The 17,301-nt window shown below is 41.8% G+C and overlaps 1 protein-coding gene across 5 annotated transcripts in view; it reads right to left on the bottom strand.

The window, feature by feature from the left end:
* LOC110045097 (uncharacterized) overlaps positions 1-17,301 on the bottom strand; it is a 112,353-nt gene that overhangs the window by 89,066 nt on the left and 5,986 nt on the right. For 4 of the 5 annotated variants that reach the window (XM_089281999.1, XM_089281997.1, XM_089281998.1 and 1 more), the window contains 17 exons: positions 16,333-16,545; positions 15,429-15,769; positions 14,792-15,026; positions 13,996-14,211; positions 12,792-13,013; positions 11,632-12,177; positions 10,958-11,176; positions 10,084-10,493; positions 9,296-9,455; positions 8,068-8,610; positions 6,815-7,372; positions 5,958-6,277; positions 4,991-5,222; positions 3,640-4,209; positions 3,008-3,256; positions 2,089-2,397; positions 540-862 (listed from right to left, as the gene is read on the bottom strand). In XM_089281999.1, coding sequence (XP_089138125.1) covers positions 540-862; positions 2,089-2,397; positions 3,008-3,256; positions 3,640-4,209; positions 4,991-5,222; positions 5,958-6,277; positions 6,815-7,372; positions 8,068-8,610; positions 9,296-9,455; positions 10,084-10,493; positions 10,958-11,176; positions 11,632-12,177; positions 12,792-13,013; positions 13,996-14,211; positions 14,792-15,026; positions 15,429-15,769; positions 16,333-16,545 — 5,666 coding nt within the window. The remainder of the gene's footprint in view (positions 1-539; positions 863-2,088; positions 2,398-3,007; positions 3,257-3,639; positions 4,210-4,990; positions 5,223-5,957; positions 6,278-6,814; positions 7,373-8,067; positions 8,611-9,295; positions 9,456-10,083; positions 10,494-10,957; positions 11,177-11,631; positions 12,178-12,791; positions 13,014-13,995; positions 14,212-14,791; positions 15,027-15,428; positions 15,770-16,332; positions 16,546-17,301) is intronic. The other variant, XM_089282001.1, reaches the window with a different exon arrangement.

The following is a 17,301-nucleotide window of genomic DNA, read 5'->3' as shown; positions in this document are numbered from 1 at the left end:
ATGCTCAGATATTTTGTCCTTACCTTTTCTTCATAGCTCACAGTTGCGCTCTTCCGGAAACTGTTCGCTTCTCGGAACAGATAATGTCCGCGGGCAAATATCCGAGCATGTTTTCGCGCTAAATGGAGGCTATTGTTTATATATTTCAATTGTTATCACCTCAAACAAACTCAAATTCCGCCAACGTACTCTCGTGTTTACGTGAAGTTGTTAAAAAGAACACGCACTTTCGTCTTCTTGGTCAAATGGTACAACAAATCAATTTCACTAAGAATATTTTAGATCTATCATGGTGAAGTGGCATACGGAGTAAGGCAGGTCTTGGGTTGTGACTCGCGCTGAAAGAGAGCTGGAGAGCAGGCTATTCGTATATCAAGACAGCAAAGATTGTAGTTGTAGCAGAGAGCCATGTGAAATATGAAGTGATACAAGTCACCTCCATCACAGTTCTGGACACCTACATGACACGTTTAAGAGGACATCGAAACATTTACACCACAAGAAAAAAAAGCCTTGAAACGATAGAAATGGGTGATTACCTTCATAGCGTTTGGTCGAAGACCTGAGCCTTCAAAGACACCCTTGGCTGCATTCAGTACACGATCCAAAACAGGTGGTCCTCTGCTAGCAGGCAAGCCCAGCACTAGCTGTTTAAGGTCCTCAGGGGATGGGTCCTCCGGACCAAATCTTTGTTCAATGATGGCATCCGTACCAAATGAGATCACTCCATATCTAATACTGCCTACACCGTAAGTGTTGATCACATACGCCAGAGTATCTTTCATTGTGCGGAGAGTTTCTATTGCGTTTCTTGAGGTGGCACCCACAGCGAAGATCACATCCACTTCCGGTACAACAGGCCCTTAATAATGATAACAATTAGTAATTACGGGCATTTGAAACCCAATTCAGATTACTGTCTGAGGCCCCGTCCACAATACGGTGTTTTCACTCTACAAACACATCAAATGTTTTAGGTCCACACTAAGCCGGAGATTTTTGAAAACGGAACAATCACCGGCCTTTTTGGATTTGTGTTTGAGGAAACCTCGCGCAGGGAAATCACATGATTATCGTAACGCCATCGTTTTAAAAATGCTACGTTTTCAAAATAATTTCTGTCCTCACTAAAACGTAAAGCACGCGCTTTATAATCCTCCACTTTGAAGAGCGCTTTCGAAAAGCTCCGTTTACGTGACGGATTAGTGTGGACGGTAGGACTAACCGTAGAAACAAAGCTACGTTTTGAAATTTCTACTACGTAGTGTGCACGAAGCCTAATTAACAACAATACTGCGAGATAAGCACCGCATTCTAAAACGTGAACAAGTATTTGAATTCGGCTGTCTTTTAGGACACAATGTAACCTGTGGGAGTCAAAAGCCTACAATATAAGGTGTTTTAAAGCCAAAAATTCTAAAATAATTTTAATTTTATCGGTAACGCACACAATCGTGATCTATCAACGATTAGTATAAATCTACTGGCGTTCCATCACGAATGCTGTTCTCTGATTGGCTACGCTACTCACTATATATTCTGTGATAGATAGTGAGTAGCGTAGCAGTGTGCGCTTGTTAACAAAATGACGGCTGCTTCTTTGCGTTTTCGAGGTATCTCTGAGGAGGATTTATATAAATTTTTGAACGACTAGTAGATTTATACTAAAACAATTACATTATTCGCTCTTGATTTCTAGCGTGATAGAAATCTCGAGCTCATAATCTAATTGCTTAATAGCAATCGATAACAGAACCAATCACATTCACGGATTTGAGAGACCACGATCAACGTGTACAGGGTCGACTTAAACAGTCTCAAAGATATAAGGTAAATGTGACTTCCTCACATTACTACAGCAATATAAAACTTTCACGTGAAAAATAATCCAGCCGGCCCGGTAAACAATATAGCTGCATGAACCATCATTCTACGGTTTTTTTTTTGCTTGTTTGTTTGTTTGTTTGTTTGTTTTTTCACATGTTACTGGTAAATGGAAAATCTCGGACTTAACTTTACTCGGACTTTACTTTAATTCACTCGAGTCATGCAAGACTCGAGTTTTACTGACAAAGAAAGGGAAAATACCTTTCAAAACCTTTCGCATTATTGCTTCTCCGAGTTTGTCTGGTACGAAAACTTTTGGTGCTTCAATCAGGTTACTTTGGTCTTTTGTAGTCAAAATCAACTGTTTCAAGTCGGCTTCTTCTCCAATAGCCACTGGTATGACGTCAATGTAGTGTTCATACAACCTATTGGCTGTGCTATTGACACGTGATTCTGTAACACCAGACTTCTTGTCCATGATCACAACCAGAACCTTCCTCGCAGTCGGTCGAGCTCCTGCTTCTTGAAATAACTTGTCTGATTCATCGAGAGCTTTCTCAAGATCAGGCCCTTTACGAAAGAAAAATCAAATATGTGTGTTAACAAGCAATTCAAGAAATGCTTTCAACGCACTACATTTCATCTTAGAGATTTCAAGTAACCGCGACGGCGACGGCGACGGCGACGCCGAGGTCAATGTCGATTAAAAAATGAATTTATATTTTACATACGAATCTCGCGATACTCTTAAGTCATTTAGCTTGTGTCTCACTGTCAAAACAATCTTTAAACTGAATCTGGAACACAGCCTTAAATTCAGAATAGAAATTAAAAAAAACTAGCTGTTGTGGTTCACTTTCTCCAGACAACGCAGAATGTTTCACGTGTTGTTTGGCAGAGGACAGCAAAGAAATGTACCAAGAATCATTACGTGCACAGCCATTGTACTGCTCGCAAAAACCTTTTGTTCAGTGACGTTCCCGTTGCCGTTGCTGTCGTGATTTTCTTGAACTCTCTGTTTTATGTAATTTAAGAGGTCCTCGTTCCGTTCCTTACGTTGATCTTTGAGCACCCCATAGAGTTTGTTCCCCTCTCCTCCCGGGTTCCTACTCTCTTATCCCCTCCCCTCCCCCCACCACCCCTTTACTGTACCATCCACCCAACAATGTAAACATCAAACCTGTGGAACTTCTAGGCATCATTTCCAGAAGTTTGATCAAGTCATCTTTGGAGAACGCCTCACGGCGGAAGTCCCTGAAACGACTAGGTACACTGCCAAACGCCAGCAAACCATAATGAATCTTGTCCGTTCCATACTTGTTCACAATGTACTTAATTGTATCTTTGATGAGACTGAAAGTCTTGTCTGCATCAAGTCCAGTGGCGCTGAGGGCAAAGGCAAGATCAATCTCTGGTACTGGAGGCTCACCTAATAACAGTGAAAATCTAAATCAAATACATATCGTTTCCGGTTACAAGATTTGCATAGCGACTGCATACTGTACAAGGACTTGACCTGAAATGATTGGCGAAGAAATTAGTTATTCCTTTTCTGGCCAGCAAGTGATACATTGTTACCAGTGGTCTGTTTGTTTGTTTGTTTGTTTGTTGGCTTGTTTGTTTGTTTGTTTGTTTCTCTATTGGTTTGTTTGCTCATTTGTTTGTTTGTTTGCTTGCTGGTTTGTTTTTTGTTTGTCTATTTGTTTGTTTGTTTGTTTGCTCATTTGTCTGTTTGTTTGCTTGTTTGTTTATTTTTTGTTTGTCTATTTGTTTGTTTGTTTGTTTGCTTGTTTTTCTAAAAATAACAGTTACCTCGAATCTTGTCCATGATCTTCTCACCAACCATCTTTGGATCTTCGTCTTTGTCAGTCTCGATAACATTTGTCTTGTCAGGCGTCGTATTTTCAAGTTCAACAGGGTCAGCTTCCTCTCCAACGGCCACAGCAATGACTTCAATATCCCTCTCCTCAAGAGTTCGGACAGCCTTCTTGATTTCATCTTCGGTAGACCCTGATCTACTATCCGCCATTATCACGAGAACTTTGTGAGTCAAGGGTCTTCTGTCGTCATCTTCAAACATTTTGAGTGCCTTCTCCAGTGCGCCAGCTAAGTTTGGTGTTCCTGTTCCAACGCGGAGCTTTTCTACCGCTGTCTTGAGCTGCTGTGGCGACGGTGGAGTTTGCCCAAAGTTGATTTCTATTGTGGCAGTGTCCCCATACACCAGGACACTGTAGTGTATCTTCCGCGTGCCATACGTGTCGATGATGTAAGTGATGATGTCTTTCATTAACTTGAAGGTTTCGTTGTGGAGTACGCTCGATGCACTTAACGCAAATCCAAGATCCACCTCGGAGATGGGCGGTAGAACTAGACAGGAAATAACTAACATCAAATATGTTTTGGCATGGGAAGTATGATCACACACTTAACAGTTCGGCGCCTTCATTCCTTCTTGGCTAAACGTCTATAAATCTCTCCAACTACACTGTCCTGAGTGACCAAAGGGCTGTTCTTTGCGCAGGTGACTTTGGGTGCAATTTTTTTCGAGATTTCCCGTAAGATTTTTGTCGCACTTACGACAAAAAATTGAAACCAGCTGCAATTTGAGTGGAAATTGAGCGCGCTATAGCGATAGAATGAATGTACAATGTACAATTTATATACATGACGATGTCTTGTCAACAAGGGTAATCAAAGTTCTGTCGTAAGTTCGAAATCTCTGGCGATATAGCGCTGAAATAAAAAAAAAAAACGAAAAGCCTTGCACCTGGATTACACACGCGATTTGGTGTTGCAATCCTAACGCGACAGAATTCGCGGTTGGAATCGAGACAAAAATTTCCCATGAAAAATCGTCCCTGTAAATGGGGCTGCAACATAGCCTGCCGATCTAGAATTGGGCTGTACAGCCACGGCAGGCGCTGCAACTCAACCACTAACTGAATCATGGCGCAGACTTTCATTGTCTCCTGAGACAGACGGACGCCAACAAATGGGGCTTGACATATTACGCCCCACCTCAGGTCAGATTTAAGTCACTTATTTCGCTTATGAGAACTCGAGTGACTATTTCCAGCACTTGACCAAGCATCTGATTTGTGTTTTTGAGCAGAAGTTGTCCAATGCTTGGCAAAACTATTTATTTACGATATATCTATGATACCTGTATTTATTTTCTCCATGATCATCTTAGCTAGCTCGTTAGCCGAGGTGCCAGCAGACGGTTCTATGATGTTCGTCTTGTCTGGAGTGAGATTTTCCAGTTCTTTCACATCCGCCTCGACACCTATTGCTACTGGAATCACTGCTATCCCAGCTTTCTCCAGGGGCTTGGCAGCTGTTTTTACATCAGATGCATTTGAACCAGATTTTTTGTCAGTGATTATAACCAGGACCTAGCAGAAAGAAAATATACTGTATACCAGCCCTAATTTCGTCTGTTCCTATCCGTGGTAAACAAAAAATAGCAAGGTGGCTAATATCAATACCAGCAGGCTGCTAATCCATCGAAGGCTAACCTAACAAAGATTTCTGTCAGGTTGCAGCAAAATTTCGCATTTATACACCTGTCAGGTAAGAGAGCCTTCAGTCTGAACGGAAGCCTGGAAGTGGAGAATTAACTCTAAAGTAATTTGAGCCCTAGAAATCACCCAAGGATTTCCTTCCAAGCATTAGCTTTAGTCAAGAAATAGGGGACCACACAAGGTCATAACGCCTTGTTACCGACGTGGGATTCGAACCCACGATCTACATATTACATCATCGTTGCTCTACCGACCAAGCTTCTGGGCCAGACGCGAGCAGATTGTGTGTTCATGTACATGTAATAGACCTTTCCCGCATTCCACTTCAGTGCGTACGAACAATAGCACCAGAGCGAGGTTGAGGTGGACGTTTTTATACATTTGCTGTATTCTTGTCTACCCTGATCTCGACTCGGCGCCATTGATTGTTGGAATTCGGGAAAGGTCTGTTTCGGTGGAAATTCGTGGTCGGGTAGATGTTAAGGGTACAATTGCGAATGCTATGTTGCGTTACGCCCGTACGGCTTGATCTCGAGTCCATACGCTGACCATTAAGTCCACCACATTCCAAATACATGCACAGTAGGTACTATACCATTTGATTACCTTACGAGCTTGTGGCCTAGCTCCTTCAAAGAGTTTCCTGGCTTCCTCAAGGCCTTTATCCAGCGCTACCACCCCTGTTTCCCTGGCGATGTCATCCACAGTCTTTTTCATGTCTTCAAAATCAGACGGCTGGTTTTGGAAATCAACCCACTTTCTTTGACTCTGGCCATACGTTATGATAGCGTAGTTGATTTTTGACACGCCGTACATATCAGCAAAGGCTGTGATGGTGTCTTTCATCAGTTTAAAGTTTGTACTGGCATCTGTGGCTGTAGCACTTAAAGCGAAGGCCAGATCCACCATAGGCACGTCTGGGATTTCTTTGAAGGGATTAACAGACAAGCATTAAATCATTCAACTCTCGAGAATGCAAAAATTCTACACAGAAAAAACAAATCAAACCATCCTCATTTTCTGATGTAATAAAAAACAGACAGCACCTCAAGAAAAGACGGTTTAATGCATGGGATTTATGTAGCTTTGAAATAACGTTTTTACGTGTCATTTTTTTTTTTTTTTTTTTTTTTTTTTTTTTTGCTGCTGGTTATTTTCATCAGTTACACTATGTCACGAGCTCGTCACGCATAGCATTTGCCAGATTGTTGAAAGGATTTACCAGGACCCAGTTACACACTTGGGGAACGAGGTTCTCTACGAACAAAGCATTTCAAGCACCTACGACACCATTTGCTACTCTAACATGTGTTTGCAAGAGTTAATATAGGCCAATCTGCCTCGGGGTCAAAACGAGTCTCCCTGCAAGGCCTTTCATACGAGGACTTTTTTTGAAAAAGAGGCACAAGGTAATTCAGAAATGATCTATTGCATAACAATACGATCTATCGCAAGCACAGTACCTTTAAAAGCAAGTTCCATAACCTCGACAGCTAAGTTATCAGAGTCCTCAGTCTTCTTGGCACGAATGACATGACGGCCATCTGTTGCTACATCCTTGAGCTCAGTCACGTCACTCTCACTTCCCAGTGCGATGGCAATAACTTTAATACCCTGGTCTCTAAGCTCTTTTGCTTCAGCCTGTGCCATCTGCTCATTCCCGGTTGATTTCTTGTCTGTAAACACGACGAGAACTTTGCGCGCATTTGGACGAGCTCCTCCGGAAGCAAAAAGCTGTTCTCCCTGTGCGAGCCCCTTCTCTAGACTTGATCCACCAGCCGCAGGTGTCACTGATGAAAGATATTGCTTCAAGTCGTCTTCCTTGGCAAAAACTCGCTGGAAATCAAAGACTGTCTTGGCGTCGTTTCCATACACCACAACACCATACTTAATGCGGCTAATGCTGTACTGGTCAATGATGGAATTGATGACAGATTTCATTTTGGCAAAATTCTTGCTAGCGTCAGATGCCGAGGCACTCAAAGCGAAACCAAGATCCACCATAGGGACAAACTCCATAGCTAAAATTGACAACAAAACATTTCACACGTCAGGCAAAACAAGGGATACACAGTTCACGTGGCTACAACTTTATTATGTCTGCCTTTTCATATTCACGTTTAACCTGTACCCATACAATGAGCATAAGCCTATCCTTTTTGTTGAATGTAATATCGCGGTGTCATCATAGCATCGATAGGTGTTCAATGATGATGTTAAATTACAATATTTAGGGAGGAAGCCACATCAGTCTTAGCTGATTTTCATGCAGGTCCTCTATCCTGGTTTAGTTGGAATTTGGAGATGTTGGCTTTTGTGGAGGGAGGAAAACCGGAAAACCCGGAGAAAAACCCTCGGAGCAAGGCGAGAGCCAACGACAAACGCAACCCACATATGGCACAGGGGCGGAATCGAACCCGGGCCACAACGGTAGGAGGCGAACGCTCTCACCACCAACTGTGTCATTCCTGCTCCCCAAAACAAGTTGTGTGAAATTAAACTTTACTTCAAGTCTGATTCAAAATCGTTTCAACACTTTTACTGTTGAGGAGAAAAGGCATTACTGACTAATGGTGAGGCAGTGCTGAAAGCATATAGCCCCGCACACATTCAACAACGTTGTTTCAATACATTACAACATTGATTTAAAACAATGAAATCTCTTGACAAGACCTTTGATTTTAAGACAACCAAACAAACAAAACATGAAACTTACGTTTAACGGCCTCTTTCATGATTCTATCACCAAGCTGCTTAGGGCTCTCTTCGGGATCTTCTTCAAGACTGTTATCTTTCATGGGTGATAGTGGACGCAATTCACTCTGATCCGACTCAGTTCCCATGGCAACCGTGATGACCTTGACACCCATGTCGTGTAGCTCGTCCGCTGTGGGTTGCATCTTAGCTTTGTCGCCAGTCGCTTTGCTGTCAGTCATTATCACCAATACGTTACGGCGTTTAGGAATGTCTCCACTAAACACCTCTTTTGCATTCTCAAGAGCAGCTGGTAAATCCGCTCCACCGCGTACTCGTTGAACCATTTTCACGAGATTCTTGAGTTGTTCATCGTTGCTAAAACTCTCGGTCAACTGGATTCGCGACACGGCTGTGCTTCCGTACACAGTCAGTCCGTACTTTATATTCCTCTGCCCGTAAGAATCAATGATTGAAGTGATGGTGTTGGTCATGCGGTCAAAGTTATCTTTCGCATCTTGCCCATTTGCGTTGATCGCAAACACAAGATTGAGAGGTTCTATTCCTGTAAAATTAGAAAACATTCGTTTGTGTAAAAAATGCAACGAAAAACATATATTACAGGAATAAAATGCCCCTTATAGTGTGACTCCTTATGGCGGCGCGGTGGCTCCATGTTTAGTGCGCTCGCTTCCGGATCAAGCGGTCCTGGTTCGAGTCATGGGGCCCGTTTCTCGAAGGTCCCGAAAAGTTTTCGCACTCGAAAGCCAGCGTAAGGTCTTAAACTTCATGATTTACAGAGCTGTTTTATTCACGTATCCTTAATATGACCAGAGGTTCCCTTCATACAAGAAGTTTCAGGCGTATATAGATACAGATTATAGATACAGATCTGTTAAGAGATACAGATTAACTAAAAATGGCTTCGCGTGCTCAAAACGTTTCCAGGGCGTTCGAGAAACGGGCCCCAGGTCGAGGACATTGTGTTGTGTTCGTGGGAAAGAAACTAAACTCTTACAGTGCCTCTCTCTTTACCCAGATGTAGAAATGGGTACCGGCGAATTTAATGCTGGGGAGTAACCCTGCGATAGACTGGCATCCAATCCAGGGGAAGTAGAAATACTCTTAGTCGCTTCATGCTACATAAACCGCAATAAGCGCCGGCCTGATGGGCCACTTGGCTCGTATGCAGACTTTACCTTACGGTCTGACTTCAATGCACTACAAAAAAAAAAGTTGTCCAACTTTACCTTGACACAAGTCCTTGGTGATTTTCTGCAAATTGCCTGCCAGCTGATCAAATGAACCTATCTTCATCACATTGTCAGAGTTTTCCATGGCAATGCTTTTCAGCTCACTATCAGGAGCTCCTGGTCCGAGACCAACAGCCAACACTTGCACTCCTTTAGTCTGCAGGGTGAAAAGTCCATGTAAGAATACAGAGTGGAAGTAACATAGATTTTGAGCGCAAGCAAGCCGGAAAGAGTTGACATCGCCTTAAATTTCTAGTTTGTAAATTTCAGTTTCAGTTATTTGTTGCAAAACAACGACAATTTCTCTTCCAGTTCTGTCGTAAAAATGGACACGAGAGAGCAATCATGGATTTTCTAAATAACAAATAAACACTTTTCACTTAGTGTCGAAGGTAATCCAGACGTAATCCGGGATTGTTTTGGTTTTGCTTTACTACGCATTGTGATTGGTTTAAAAAAATCTCGCGCCGCCTACTCGACCAATCGCATACAAAACGAAAACTAATCGCGACTGGTCACTCGCGTTTTCGCGCGCTTTTCGCCGTTTACACATACTTGCTGCGAACTCTTATTACACAAATTCGTTGCTTTGTCTTTGCTTCTGCTGATCGGCCATTGATAGTAATAATTTTGGTTTTGGTTTTACAACACGCAAGTAAAAACCCGCTTTAAAATACTGAACTACTATTGCCAATTCTAAGCTGCTGTATTATGAATATTTAGAAACGTCAATGATCCATTATGGAGAAGCCCGGAAAAAATCGAAACGAGGCTCAGCACTTTACCTTCAGAGGCGCTAAAACTGTTGCATAAGGCATAGAACCTTCACTAGTACTTCCATCAGTGAGGACAATCAAAAACTTTGGCACACCCTTCCTTGCCCCACCCCTCTCAGTAAACAGTCTCTCGTTCGCCATTTTAATAGCTTTGTCTGTCCGCGTACGGCCTGGGTCGTATTTCATGTCCATGATCTTTTCTCTCAGAACCTCGGGGTTGTACAAAGAGGTATCAGAGAAGTCGAAGTCCAGGATGGCGTCTTCATTGTAGTGAACGAAGCCAAAGTGAGTTCCGTCTTTAGACACATCAAAGTACTCTGTGAGCTTGGCGAGCGAGCGTTTGACAGTCTCGTAGTTCTTCCACCCAACACTCCGAGATGAATCCACAATTACACCAATGTCCATGGAGTGAACGCAGGCTAGAAAAAACACAAACTGGATAGTAACACCTCCCAACTCAAAAACGTTTTCCGATTGGAAGAGAAGGTGTCATGGGTCAAACCTCACTAACTCCCTAGGGTGACCAAACTCACTAACTCCCTAAGGAAACAACAACTTGAACTTTCGACTCGCACGTGATCAGGTCGAGCACTTTGAAGCTGCGCCAAATTTGTGTCAGCCGGCATCAAGCGAATAATTTTTTCGCTGTTTTTTTATTATTATTTTTCAGTTGGGGAGTATAACAAAACACTTAATAACTGGCCCCACGGAAAACAGCAAGTTTTGAACTCACTCTTTCCCTTGGGGCCAGTCATTAAGTGCTTATTGGCTACGACTTAGTACCACTTAGTATCCACGGTACAGTGGGACCCCGACTTACCAGATGAAAACAAGACTACTGATGTCGACATCATTTCTCCGTATTTTTATTAATAAGTCTTACCTCCGCAAAGCCCCGTGTCCGACACTGCCACTTCTCTGCTCTCACGGCAAGCTGTCGCCTTCAAGACACACTCATTAGTGTAATCCCGACCGTCTGTTCCACATACGGGTTCTTCAACCTTTGGGCACTGATTATCGCACACACACTCTGTCCTTCCATCGTTGTACGAAACACACTGGGAATAGTGCTCACATAATTTCTGCTTCTTCTCGCAGGGATCTGAAATAGAGAGGAAGGGAAAGGGTCACGTGCGTTGATGGCAAAGTTTGTTAGATATTTGCGCCATTACCAAAGAGTTTCTAGGGTAAAAGCTCCTTTGAAACTAACGGCTCGCCAACTTGAAGGCTCCAACGTAGTAGTACCGCATCTGTTAAAGGCTTTTATAACACAGAACGACTTAATATATCATGACAGGGTTTGTCCAACTTCATTTCCTTAGCATAAAGCAAGGAGAACTATTTCCCCTAGCAAACTCGCAACAAATCAGCCATCCGTATTTCCAACAATTAGTCAGGACTTATTCATACAGGTTGTGAGGACAAGGGAAAAGGTATTTTAAAGTCTTTGGCAAAGCTCACATTTAAACCACTGAACTTCAAATGCAGTGCACATACTTTCCCTACGACAGCAAGTCCCTGAATCATCAAACCAACAAAACAGTAGTGTTAAATTACCTTTTACTATCACTTCGTAAACTTTTGGCACTAACGACGGCAGATCTCTGACGCTGTTAAAATCAAACACATATTCATCGCCTGAAGTGAACGTCAACAGTTTCGGTTTGTCTGGAATGTCACCCACAGCCACCGCCACGATCTTGATTCCCTTGCTTATCAAAGGTGATGCTGCATCGCGCAATGCTGTATCCCCTTCATTAACTCTCTCCCCTGTCAAAACTATCAATCCTTTTATTGCCTGAGGTCTCAGCAGTTTAGGATCGCCAAACAGCTGGGTCTGAGAACTGCGTAAAGCAACAACCACCGTGCCGCCTCGTGTTAAACGCAGCTTATCTACCTTGTCCTTGAGATTGTCTGTGTCAAAGTTTTCAAACTTGGCTATAACTGTACCCGAGCCATAGTCAATGATGCCCACGTGAATTCCACGAGTTGAAGTGCCATACGTGTCCAGGAACTGCTTGATGAAGTCTTTCTGTTTCTGAAAAGTGCCCGAGGTGATCTGGCCTGCTCCGCCCAAGGCAAACACGAGGTCGACTTGTTTTTCTATACAAGTACAATACAATCAGACAAAGTTGTTATTATTGAACACTCTGTGACTGAAATCACACAACTGAAAGCTATTTAATCTTGCTTATATGTGATTGCCTATTACGATATACAAGATGTTCTGACTGCCGTCTGTAAAGGAAACCTAATTTTTTTTCCACTCAAACAAAAGCTACGGAGCAGTACTTTCATGCGGTACTGTTTATCATGCTGTACAAGGTGGTTCTAACTTTCAAGTCTGTGGATGAAACCCTAATGTGCGACCATTCAAATGAAAGCTATTGAGCAGTACTTTCATGTGGTACTGTTTATCATTCTGTATAAGGTGGTTCTAACTTTCTAGTCTGTGAATGAAACCCTAGTGTATGACCATTCAATTGAAAGCTATTAAGCACTGCTTTAATGTGGTACTGTTTATTACGCTGTGCACTTAGTTGGTTTTAACTTAAGTCTGTGGATGAATACCCTGTCTGTGATCATTTAATAAAACGTATTAAGCAGTACTTAAATTTCGTATATAAAATCCTCTTTCCTGTTGAAAATTAAATTATATTATTCAGCTGAAATATAAACCTTACACTAGCGCACATCATATCAAACACATAACTCACGTATGCATAGTCCAGCATGGAGCACCCTGACTTCATGGTATCTCTTACAGGCAGCTGCTGTCAGCTGGCAAATGTTGTCATATGACAAGCCATCAGTGCCGCACACACGATTCCTCGAGTTACCACAAGCAGCCGGGTCGGGACACTTGCATGTGGCAATTCCAGAGGGTGGTACCGTGCAATAAGAGTAGAATTTGCACTCAAGACTCTTACAGCTAGGATCTGTACAAAAACAAAACCAGTATTGCGTTTCTTTAACATTAATTATAACATAGATAGGACCCTGCGTGCGCTCTGATTGGTCAAAACCCATGTTTTATCAGGGTATAAGACATAGAAAAAGCGTGTTTTATTGTTTTTCGCCACATTACCTCTATATCACAAAGCAAATGAAGAAGCCTAAGCCGTGTATTACACTATGACAAAACACTCCGGACATTTGAGAACACTTGAGAAATGTAGAAAACACGAGCCGCAGGCGAGTGTTTTCTACATTTCCCTCGTGTTCTCAAATGTCCGTCGTGTTTTATCACAGTGTAATACACGGCTCAGGCTTCTTTATTTGTCAAATAAGTTACTCAATTTATTAATAATTTAAAATAAAAAGAAACACTTCCTTGTACTGGCCGTAGTAAAGTTAGCGGTTTAAATTCGAGTTCTAATTTGGACTGTATTGACATTTTCAAGCTAAAACCACATTATAAACTATCCTTTACTTGTTTTCCGCAATGAAATGTCAGTTTGAAGCAAAGGCAATCACTATTTTCCATTACAACAAACATAAACAAGATAAATTAGTGAAAGCTCGAAGCAAGTTCAATCCCAAGCGCCAACAAAAACCGTGTGTAGAAATTGACTTAGTATCTAATTGGTTGAGCAGGCGACACCAGTTTAATAAACCAGTTACAGACAACGTAAGAAAACCTGAAGACATTATAGACTTTAAATGGGTTTCTTTCAACACTTATTTACGTAAAAAGGCGCTCTTTCTGATTTTGTCAACTTGTTCAAGGCGTTTTTAGCCACCAAAGGGTGTTTGTAGCTATTAAAGCCACAATTCAGTAACTCTGCAAAAAGGTAAGGCCTGATTTGTTCTGGATCCAGTCATATGCCAGTGCTTCAGACCAGTCTCCATGGAAGGAAAAACTGTCTTTGCAACGGACTTAGAGGAAATGTTTTTCAATAAACTTAATCAGAGACTTACCAGTGATGCATCTTCCTCTGTGTCGAGGTACAATCCACTTCTGTTCCTGACAGGCTGCTAACTCCAGGGCAGCTAAGTTATTATAAGACTTGCCATCTGACCCACAAACTGGGCTGATAACATCACTGGTCACTGGGCTACACTCGCACTTTGGGACGTCACTTTTGACACATTTTGAGTAGAAATGACAGCGTTTCCATCCACAAGTGTTCAAATCTGAGAGTAAAAAAGTAAATTCAGTAAACAAGAAAACAGACACCCATTCTTTGCCTGTTGGATTCTTGCCACATTCAAGAGATGTTTGAGAACCAACTCAAAAAATTCAAAAGCATGATGTTGCTCTAAACAGATACATGTGTAAGCTATCTTTGATTGGCTCTTTTTGCATCCAATGACAACCAATCAGCGCATCATGCAGATTTCAGTTGTAATCATACAGCCATACACTGTGGAAAACATATTCTTTAAGCAGATACTTCCTAACAAAAACACCTTCTTAAAGCTTAAAATTTCCGCAAAGCAGATGCCACCTCTACAAAGACATCCCTAATAAAGACATCTCTATATAGCAGTGAAATCCCAGAAGCAGAGATTTTCAATCAGCAGATAACTTCCCTAAGCCTGACCTGTTCTGAGGTTTTCTACCTACTGTAGAGACCTTTCTTAAATGGACACCTCCCCTAAGTCGACACCTCCCCAAATGAGCAACTCCCTTATCTATAAAAACCACAATATACTTAATCACAATTAGCCTGATTCCTTACTTCAAACAGTGTTCTGTATTAGTTACATGTACCTTGCAGAATTTTGTTGACTGTTGGTTGCACCATCACCTTTAGCCGATCAGGTGACCCTACAGCCAAAATGAAGTCCATTTGTGAGGCTAGTGGTTTCACATTCTCTAAGCCTTTGTCAGCATCACCAACGAGAACAACTACAACTTTAACCCCTGCCTCCCTCAATGATTTAGCAATGACTGCAAGGCCTTGGGGGTAGGACACACTACTTCCATCTGTGATAAGTACAACTGCCTGAGGAACAAGATTAAAATGAGAACTGGTTGAAAACTGGAATGGGAATTTAAGATGATAGGTGGATAGACAGACAGACAGACAGACCTATAAACTTACAGAGGCACTGAGGAATGGAAAGATAAATAGATAGGCAGGCAGAGCAATGGATAAAGGGACAGAAAACAGAAGGAAGAAGTGATTGACATGTTAATTAAGTCATCATCATCATTACTATTATTATATCAATAGATGGATGGACAGACAGACAGACAGAAAGCACACAGACACAAGGAGATGTGAAGGTGAAGCTTGGGGCCTCAAGTATAAAGGAGGTTTTTGTCTGCAAATAAACTATCTATTAAACTATCTATTTTTTGTCTTATCGCTCTACACGTGCATATAAAAAACATGGTATCACACCTTAGGGTACTGACTGTCTCTTAGCCTGCTGTCATACTCCAGACTATATAACAGACCAGGTACAGAATCTGCCAGTGCTTGCTCAAGTGTTGTTTTGTCTTTGGTACTTTGCAAAGTGTTGATATATGCAGGCAATGTAATATAGTTGTAAAATGTTACAAGATCCATCTTAGCTGTGCCACCAAGGTCAAACTTCAAAAAACCATGTGTTATTCCTTGCTCAGGAATCCGGAATCTGTTGCCCAGATCTTTGAAGAAACCTTTAGATTTTTGCACAACTTTTGGCTCATTCATACTGGTGGTGTCAATCGCAAACATTAGGTGGACAGGCTGTTTTACATCTGAAGATCGATAACATTAATGAAAATATCATACTATTGTATAAGAAAAGAGAAAATCAACTTATACAAACTACTGTATTATAAAACAAGACCAAAGTGAACCTAGTTATACCAGAGAACCATGAAATACATAATTGGAGTTATCAATGAACAATAGAGCAACAACAACATTAGCTAGACTGTTTCCAACATCACTCTTTTTAGACTCTGATCTAAGGGACAGACCATTATTTTTTCTAAGGGGGTGAGAGGGGGTTGGGCAATTTCCAAAAACAAAATTCCTGTGCAGCCAAAACTGCTGAAAATAGGTCAAAATAAAATCATGCAAGGGGAGCCATGGGGAAAAAAATCAAGCTTGAAAGTGTTTTCTACTATCCAAATCCTGTGTTTGACTTTTTAAAAAAATTCTTGCACAAGCAATTACCCACCAAGAAAAATCATGCACAACCTAAAGGTGAGAAAAAATCTCATGCCACAGAACATTGCCCACCTCCACCCCCTTAAAAAAATGATGGTCCGTCCGTAAGATCACCCTGAATTATGCTATCCTTTGAAATACCTACCGCAAGCTGCCATGCTCTTGACTGTGATTGTCTTCCTTTTGGAGCAAGAGTGCCTTTGAAGCTCGCATTCATTCTCATAAGTCATATCATCGCTTCCACAGACTGGCATGTTAGCCTTGGAGCAGTTTGAAGGACACTGACACATGTGACTGAGGCCATCACTGGACCGGCGGCAGATGGAGTAGAATTCACAAACGATAGACTGGCAGGGATCTGAGAAAAGGGAATCAATTAGTTAATTTCTTGCACGCAAATGCAAATCAAGGATGCAATAAATGAGAATTATTAACGTTTCAAGAGCCAAACGACAAGCTTAATTAGAAGCTTGAGCATTAATCCACATAGATCAACACTGAGTTGAGAAACTTGGCATCAAAATAACTGAGAGAGCTTCACTATATTGCTGTATTCTGATCTTTGTGTGCGCAATGTTCGTCCAAATATGCAAATGCCTTCCTCTGCAGGAGTACATGGAACATATCTCTTAGCACCAGTACTTCGCCAAAATCCAAAACGTTCGTACGCTGAAATGCCCATGGACGATCAATTGAAGTATTTTGCATGCGTCATCATCCTAGCAATTTTCTTCTGATGATCAACAATGCGATTATCAAAACATTGACTTAGCAGAAGAGAACCGTTTCGAAACCTCATCCTTTCAATGAGCCAGAATCTTTCAGCGCACAACGAAGACAACAACATGGCACTCAATAATCTTGCCGGGATCTCTCTTGCCTGCTGCGCTCAATCACGATCATACTTGCAGGAACTTTGGAACGGACCTTTGGAACGGACTTTTGAAACGGACTTTTGGAGCCGACTTTTGGAACGGGCAACAAGAACCTGAAGGATGTTGCAAATCGTTTGAAATAGGCGGTCACTTCCGACCGATGCCAAGAATTTTGAATAGACCTAACAAAATGAATGAGTTATTTCTTCCACTAAGCGCGTTTATTGATTCCAATTTAA

Source organism: Orbicella faveolata, unplaced genomic scaffold (assembly GCF_042242905.1).
Source record: "Orbicella faveolata isolate gen_17 unplaced genomic scaffold, um_ofav_v1 contig_12, whole genome shotgun sequence".
In the NCBI taxonomy this organism is placed as follows: Eukaryota; Metazoa; Cnidaria; class Anthozoa; order Scleractinia; family Merulinidae; genus Orbicella; species Orbicella faveolata.
Note: the sequence above shows the minus strand (reverse complement) of the source record. Positions and strands in the feature narration are given on the sequence as shown.